Source organism: Nannobrachium achirus, assembly GCF_963921795.1.
Source record: "Nannobrachium achirus genome assembly, chromosome: 7".
NCBI classification, from domain to species: domain Eukaryota; kingdom Metazoa; phylum Chordata; class Actinopteri; order Myctophiformes; family Myctophidae; genus Nannobrachium; species Nannobrachium achirus.
In genome coordinates, this window is record NC_137816.1 from 29,034,418 (window position 1) to 29,043,619 (window position 9,202).

Below are 9,202 nucleotides of genomic sequence, written 5' to 3' on the forward strand. Positions count from 1 at the left end.
CATACTGTATTGCACGCACACACAGAGCAGAGAGAAACACTCATTATAACCACATTCCAGATATTTGCTGATGCATAATACATAGGCTACACGTGTTATCATGCACACAAATTTGTATGTATGATAAAACACCACACACACTTTAATAGTATGTGCACAAGAAAATGGAGAAGATTGCCAAACATCTGTCTCTATCCATGGACTCCAGGGGAAGGAAGGATCTCCAGAGAAAGACATATTGCATCACAGGGTGAAATTGAATTGCAGAGAATGAAAATTGGGGTTTAATTAATTCATCCTAATTAGGAGTGTGCATCATTTATCTGAGGCAAACATCCTGATAATACATCTGATTTCATTTACTTTTACACTGGCTTTCTGCTACAGGGCCTTCTTTCCTGTTTTGATCATCCTCCATCAGGAATCACACTTTATGTAGTTTATTTTTCTAAATATTAAACATGTCATGCCACCTCGTTGCTTGTGGTGTTTAGATGTTTAGATGATACTTTATCTACTGAGCCTGATCTCACAGCAAATATTTTGACATTAAAACACTTTGAACCTGTCATCCATATTTTGGTCAGTGTGTCAGTGTTAGAGATGAAAATAATGTATACCGGTATGTATCCAAAATCTTATTCGCATAAAATACTGAATAATTCCCCAACAAGAATAAGACTCAGAGACTGCCGCCGTATATTTGCAAAGATCACTGTATTTGATAGACAGAAACAAGGTTGACAGTACGTGGTTAAAATATGGTGGTCTCCCTCCGGAGAGAAAGAAAAGGATACAATTTATAAAACATTAATCAAAAAGGGTGGTGACCAATGGAAACGCACCAGGGTTCCACAAAGATGACACACTTTGTAAAACATTAATGGCACCATGCTATCTTCGGCTGGGTGGATGTTCTTCATCTGATGTCGTCATGTTCCTTCAGGATATAGGCGGCTTAAAGAGACACTGCCATGGTAACCAGAGTTCACAATCTATATGGTTTTGCTTAACAAGTTACAGCTACTGTAGAACGTTTATCTAGCACACAGAGAGACCTGCTGGCTGCTTAACACACAGTTTCTCTCAGTGAGGCTATTTGTAACATTAAACTTGTTGTTCAACATGCTAAACTTGTTGTTTTGACATTTTAATAAAACTTAAATCCACAGAGATGGGTCAAGGTAGCATCTATAGATATTATAAGACTCAGGAGAGGAGGAGTACTGCACAAAGGTCAGGGGACTCTGGGAAAACTTGACATGATGAGTTGGGCCATAACATAAGTCAGAAAATAGCATAGGATATGTCATAACTAAGTTAAACATCATTATTGAATATAGATTGATTAGATCCCAAATCTATGAGTCAGTACAGACACAATCTTTAAAACGAAAGTTATAATGATAGTGTGGCTATACTGCTACTTTTTTGTAATTGTTATATTCTACTTTTATTTTGTTATTGGTTTCCAAGCAACCGGATGTTGCAGTGAGGTAATTTCCGCCCTTCGACCATATATGGTAACAGTCACACTATTTCCAGTTAGCTTCCAGTCTTTTGTCATGCCGTCCATGAGAGCGGACACATGAATTTCGTTGGAGTACAGCGTGGTGCCACTGGCAAGTTTATATGCTATTGTTTGGTTTTTAGGACTTGGACCTCTGTTTCATTCCTTTCACGCATTTTTGGACACTGCTCCTAAAGATTTTGCCCTAAAATCACGCAAAGCGGTACACAGTATGTCTAGAGTCATGTCATCAACATGGATCTGTCCCATTTAGCACCACCATCAGGCCGATTTTTACATGAGACCTGGCGGTCACTTATCTCCCGATTAGGGAGTCTTACTGGTATATACATTACATCATAGGGTAGACTTGCAGCAAAGAGGCTTGGGTCAGATTCAAACACTGGCTGCGGAAATGACTTTGGTCTTATTTATGCGATATGCACTAAAGGGGCATCCCAATTATGTTAATGTACAGTAATATGATGGCAGATTGTGTGTGTGTGTGTGTGTGTGTGTGCGTGCGTGCGTGCGTGCGTGCGTGCGTGCGTTATGATGCCATCCTGAATTCCAAAACGTAACAGGTCATAAATATGCCAATGGAATGCAATTGAAAAGAATAGTCAACCAAATCACGTTCAGTATCTATTGAAGAATATTATAATGTTATAATATACACACGATAAAAAATAACATACTGTATTAAAAGTAAAGCTACAATTTGTAACTTTTATCGACTCTCCGGACAGAGAGTGGTAATTACTACGATGTCCGAGTTACAATAAAGATGGCGGCACATCTAGTTCACCACCATCATCATCATCATCATCATCATCATCATCATCATCATCATCATCATCATGCCCTTGAGATCTGAGACACAAGCTGCTTCCACTGCATGGTCTCTGTTGAGTTCATGAGAAAGAACATCTTCAACTCACCTCAAAGTCCTTGTCTCTCGGTAAATAAGCATGTTAAATAATAACGGACCGATTTAGAATCCCTTCAAGTGAGGCGGATCGACCCATGCTGTATGTGTGCATGTCTCGAACAAGAGCCAAGGGGCTCGATTAGTATGCAAATCACATACACAATCAAACACAGACTCAGCGGCTCATACGACTAATTAATTCCATGTATTTCATTTCAAGCAGCTAAAATCAAGACAGGGTCTAATACAGCTTTGGTTCTCAAAGTGGGGTCCGGGGATCCCCAGGGGTACTTGGGGGAGTACCAGAGGGTCCCCATCAAAATGTGTATTAATTGCGACCGTAGGTTTACTATGAAAACGGTCACAGCTTGTCTGAGTGTGTCTCTGTCTGTCACGCCTGACACTGTGGTTCTATGGGTTTGTCTGTGGTTCTAAGGGTTTGTCTTTGGTTCTATGGGTTTGCCGCTCTGACATCACGCTATACATCAATGGCCAGATGGCCAAGAATTGGTGCGACTGAGGCGTCTTACTAGTATACTGTAGTGTCATAATCATTTTAACCACTTTAACCATATTTTATACTTTGGCTATTCAAAACTAGCAGATACAAGCTGATGAGCTATTGAGCTTGTAGATCAGCCCTTTTTTGTAATTCTCTACATTTTTGCAATCATTTGCATCATTGAATATATTTTCAAAGCACATATTTTTAAATAATATCTGGAAAAACTGATCAAAACCGTTTTAGTAGTTGAAAGTTTCGGATCCAATACAGTAGAGTAGACTATGACAGAGATATAAATATCTGATGTGTATCATAAACACAAATCTAAGTGTGCATGTTCATATCTAATAAACTGATTGCTAAAGACAGGACTCACTACTCTGACCTTTTGAGATGTTATATTAAGAATAATTAAATATGATAACAGATGGCGTGGTCACTGACCTATCACTGGACATGTGGACAGAATGTGGACAGGTTGTGAAACAGTGATAGGCAGGTTAAGAATAGACATACAGCTGTCTGCCTCAATAGGGAAAAGGAAGTAACAGGAGGAGGTACCCTGAGCATAATACAATACCTGTAAGCAGATACAAGGTTTTAGCTTAGCCAACCTGTCCTGTGTGAAGATTTACGAAAACTAATACAAGTTTGTTGTAGTTCAACACTGTTCTTGTCTCTATGAATAAAACGAATCCTTCTACCCATTTGTATTCCTCTGTTCTTTACAAATTGCACCATCATTATGCAAGTTTGAGCGGGTGAAATACACTTGCAAATTCATTAATGACTTTAAGTATGTTTATTTACGCAGTCCTGCGGTTGGTTCATTTCAATTCCTAAGCATATTTCACATTTAATCATTTTCACTTGACCGTCATCTGTCATGAAGAAAATAAAAAACAAACAAACAAACAAAACTAACAAATATTATTACTGCTATACAGCTGTAATAATATTATGTTGCAATTTGAGGACAGGACTGGACCTATGAGCAGAATCTTATTGATGGTAATCATATGCTGGCCTGGGTTAGCAATGCCTGGTATCAAACCAAGAACCTTGTGGCTTTACGTTTACGTGGAGCGCTCTGACCAAGCTACCCAAGCACACATCATGTTATCTAATGTTCACTGTCAGGGAATGGATTTTGTGAGAAGAATTATAACCAAGCAAACGTGTAATGTTTAAGCTTTAAGGGAACCTTTTGCATAATTGTACTTTCACTTTTGCTTAATATTCTCAAGCTTGACTTACCGTAGGCCAGTTATAGCCCCTTCGACTACTTTAAGTGACAGATACAGTACCGGTATGTACATAAATGAATGAATGAATGAATTAATGAATTAATTAAATGATTTGGTGATAAAAGCAAAGAGCACATCCACACTTCCGCAACATACATATGTGTTTGTTTCTATAAACTAGAGCTCTTCAGATTAGGTTCTTCTCACAACCTTGTTTTTGCCCTTGCTCTGGCGGTAGTATAAGCCTGAGTTCTTGGAACCCAAGGGCAATTCTGTGGATGTTTCTGTTAAAAGCTTGTTTATTGTTTGTTGTCACAAGATAAATAATGTAGGTGGCGTGCCCGAGGCAGATTGTTTTTGTGACATACCTCCCGCTTCACAGTCACAGTCGTCCTTTTTTTTTTTATCACAGAACTGTAAACAAAACGCATTCCCAGAACTTTAGAGGTCATGAAAGTTTCATGTTATTGACATTTCTGGGTTCCCCCTTGTAGTCAAAAAGAAATCTATCTACTAATCTACTCAGTTGACATCAATTGCTGTACAAAATATACAGTAGTAGGCTACATTTGATCAATTCAAATGCTGTTCGTCTTTGTGATCGTCAAGGGTCACTTCAACTACAATTGTGTTCAATTCAAAGCTGAGAGACAGAGACAGAGAGAGAGAGAGAGAGAGAGAGAGAGAGAGAGAGAGAGGGGGGGGGGGGGGGGGGGAGAGAGAGAGAGAGAGAGTTGTGGCAAATGATAAAAAAGGGGATATAATTTTAATTAACAGTTATATTTGTTATGTTTCTCATCCACCCATGCCAATGCCTACTCGCATAATGCCTGAGTAGGCATTGGCATGTTTATTCCATGTTACCCATGTCTATAGGACTCAAAATCGAAGACACGAGGGCAAGTCATGAATGAGCTACTTGCCAAGTGAGGATCCATTCTCTGTCTTAACACTATATCAATTAAAGCTTTCATGTTAGTGCTCTAAGTTGGCTAGTAGCTTTTAATCAACATATGGAAATGGCTGACTTGAAGTAGGACAATTGCAATATCCAGACCAAGATTTCCATTTTATCCATAATTTTGTTTAGATCATTGATTTTGGGTGATGATTTGTGTTTGGCAATTTAAAACAAGAGAAACGAGTCTGGATGATCCAAGGTGCAGCCGAAAGTTCTTCACTATTTGTTATGTGGAATGTAATAGCAGATTTCAACCTAATTTAAAAAATATTGTACTTCAACATAGAAATGTCTGCAGTATAATGCTTTTGTACAAAGATTGAATGCTCCATAAATTAGAAATGTGTGTTTAAATATTGGATTGACTGCAATTTGTTACACAGTGAATCGATGATAGAAATGAAATTGTTCATTTCAAGAATTCAGTAATTGAGTTTGTAGATCTGCCTGTTGCCTGTCAGTTTTGTTTAGGGTCATGCATGGGATTTCCTTGAGGAATTAGAAATAGAAGAGCGACTGACAGACTGAGGGAGGAGCATCTCACTGAGCCTCTGCGGGGTGGGGGGTTGCAAGAAAACAAAAAAGAGTGGAAAAAAAGCAATCAAAATGATTAGGCATAACTGCTTGAACAGCACCCCTCCTTTGACTTCACTTAGAATATCACTAATAACAGAATATTTCAGACCAGTCCAGAATCAATTTGAATCACTGGTTTAGAGGTGTGTAGAGAGGAGGGAGGGAGAGGAAGAGGATGGAGAAAGAAAACCTAACTTTAAATAAGTGTCAAGAGAACATACAAAGATGTATACATAAACATAATATATACACACATAGCACAAGACCAGCAGATAGACATGTGGTTAAGCAAAAGGTATGAAAGTGGTAACACACTGGTAGGTCCACATAGTGCCAGGTAGCCTATTCTATGTGCATGATTAAACATAAAGTCCAAACAAAATAAAATAAAAAAAACATCTGGTAAAATAAATTACAAAATAAATCCATATGCAGGTCCACAGGGAAAGAGAAGTCCACGCAAAGGAAAAGGAACATTATCCTAAAAAATAGTCTGTTTCAAGTCGTGTTCCAGTTGGCACGCCAGCTTGGTCATTGTTTGTGATCAAGCCTTGTTCAGCAGTCTGATGGTAACCTGGTAGTCTGGTGGGAGCCGTTCAGAGATCTGGTGGTATTTCCCTTGATACCGAGGTGGGCCTCCTTGCCTGGCTGCTGTCATAGTGAACAGTTTGTGACTGGGATGGTGCATGTTCTTGATGATACGGTGAGCTTTGACCACAAACCGCTTCTCGTACAGCAGTTGCTGTGCCTTCTTCACCACTCGCTCTATGGGGAGAGGTTCCATATTCCACACCCACTTCCATTATAAAATGAAGTTCAATGATTCTAAAAAATATGTAAAACTTATATAACTTGTAAAAGTACTTAGAGACTCTGAGAAAGATGTAGTTGACATTGAACTCCAGTTACCTTTGCTGGCACCTTGTCCTTCATCAATAAAAAAAATGAAAGCTTTAACTGTGAAAGCTACTCCAGTCCTCTCCTTCAAAGCTGTAATTTCCCGTTCCTGTGACCCACCAGACCTGCCTTGTTCTTGCTGAGCCACAGTGGTACTCATCTTCTAACTTAAGTAAACACAAATGTGTGCATGGTACTTACTTTTTTGCTTTCTACGGGTTCAGCTAGTCTTCTTCTGTCTGTATCATCATTCTTGATGATTGGGTGGCGACATCTGTTTCACAAGATTTTCTTGTTACTTGCAGTCGAATGAGGCAATCACCTTCCGGTCTTTCAGAGGCTGGATGGGCCTGAAGTTATTTTTCATCTGTCTCTTTTCCTCATCCTCTTTATTAAAATGGATCTGTCGGAACTTGTCCACCTGTTTCTCAGGCACCAGGATTGGTTCCTTCATGATCATCCAGGTGACACTCTCGCTGAGGGGGGGTGTGGTCAGTGATCCTGCATAGGTCCAGTAGTAGTGGAGGCTGCTGGGCAGGAGGCACGTGGGATTGAAGCCTTTGAAATCTACAGCTCTTCCCTTGTACTTAACCATGTACAAAGAATCTGTTATCGTGCGGAGTCCACTGTTCTCTTGTGGAACCCTCCGATCATCACCTGTTTCTACAAAGATGCAGAGTATGGCGAGACCATCAGCGGCTGCCCTTGCCTCATCATATGACTTGTACTTGACCGCATTCCAGTGTACCACATGAAGCTCAGAGGGGTACCGTTTTCCGGCAACGGCGTGCTCAGAGCCTTGACCCCCCTTCTCACCCCAGTGGAAGTGGAACTGTTTCAGTCTATAGGGGTGTGCAAGAGGGCCACCCTCAACCACTGATCTGTCATCCTTATCTTCGAAATCTACTAATACAGAATGTCCATCGTTTTCAATTTTCCTTGAGGTACACTTGTCATATGACAGGACAATTGGTTTAAGGTAAGCATCATATACAGCCTTGCGAGGATCAATGTCAATAGGAGACTGGCGGTTCCCAGCTGGCCAGGTTGAGTCCCACGTAGATGGACCATTCTCCTCTCCATACCCCCAGTAATGTTGTGCAGTTGTCGGATAATAACCCATGTACAATGCTATTGACAAATGCAGTGAGTTGACTCCTTATAAACACAAGTGATGACGTCATAATGATGTTCCTTCAAGATTCAACATTCAACATGTGTAGTAGTAGCAAAATAAATTCTACTACTCCTACAGTGGGTTTTGAAGAAATAATAAATGTAGTCAGGCACAAATGCCCCCCAACTCAGTGACCTACCATGACCATTGTGGCTAATAAGCCACTTGCCAAGTGGCAGCATTTGAAACAGTTTTTGGTTGGGATGTGGCTTGGGTCTCTGATAAACCTGCGAGCATATATCACTGTTGTCAGCGTACTTTACCAAGTTACAGCTGTGCCGTGGGTGTACAGGGAGTAAAGAACTAAGATCATGGGCCAGCGGGACTCCTGTGTTGAGGGTCATGGAGACCACACCACCTGCATGGCATCGATCCAACAGAAGGTCCAGGATCCAGCTGCACAGGCTGGGTTTGTGTCCTATAGGTACCTGAACTCGAAAAGTGTTGTTGAGTCTGGAAGGGACTGTGATATTGAACACATATATCTACCGGTATATATTAAGTCATATAACTGATGTCACAGGACGACATGGAAGCCACACAAGGGATGGCAGGACTCAGCCATTAACTACAATGTGTAACTACAATGTTTGGTTGTTAAAATGTCTAACCAACCCCTTAATCAAACAATAGAAAATTGTATTAAGAAAAGAGACAAATGAAATTCATTGTGTGGAAGGCATGTTGGCCTTCCACACATGATGTAGCACTGGTCCACTGTCCATTTTAGACATGCTCTCCCGTACATGTAAATTGCTTATTTGGACATGCGAGGGGCAGTGTCTGGGTGACACGAAGGCTCTCTCTCTCTCTGTCTCTCTCTCTCTCTCTCTCTCTCTCTCTATCTCAATTATTCAGTTTTCAATTATCAGTTGTCATTGACTGATTGAAAATAATAGTTTTCAACAATTGATTCCCAAGTTCAACCTTTGGGACCCAAAATGGAACTAATTAAATATGTGCATCACTAATAAGTTATTAATTTGAACTTGTGATGCCAGGTAAATAAAATGTACAGTTTGATAGACAAATATAGGTCAGAGTTGAAAACTACTGTTGTATTACTGTGGGCTCGCTGAAAGGCGAGACCAGTATGTTATGCCAAATCGTTATGGGTCAAGTTTATTCTCCTCAAAAAAATGTCAGGGCCCTTGGCCAAAGAGGAGCAGCGTTCTTGACATCACCACCAACAAGTGCGACCTGATATACAGTAAATAACAACAACACGTGGGTTCGAGACCAGTAGGTTATATCAGTATGTTATTCCAAAACTTTATAGACCAAGGTTATTCTCCTCAAAAGAATTACCGACAGTACAAAGGCAGGGCCCTTGGCCAATGAGGAGCAGCCAAGTTTCTAGTTCAAAATGATCCTCTAAAGAACTGGTAAAAGCATGAT

General features: G+C 40.2%; 1 protein-coding gene across 1 annotated transcript; it reads right to left on the bottom strand.

Annotated features, from left to right (window-relative positions):
- Positions 1-6,922: 6,922 nt before the first annotated feature.
- On the bottom strand, positions 6,923-7,750 carry LOC308288687 (carbonic anhydrase 7-like; the record flags this gene model as incomplete). Its single annotated transcript, XM_080730157.1, has 1 exon — positions 6,923-7,750. One exon carries the CDS (start codon positions 7,748-7,750, stop codon positions 6,923-6,925), a length of 828 nt encoding a protein of 275 aa, XP_080586283.1.
- Between the last annotated feature and the right edge of the window lie 1,452 nt (positions 7,751-9,202).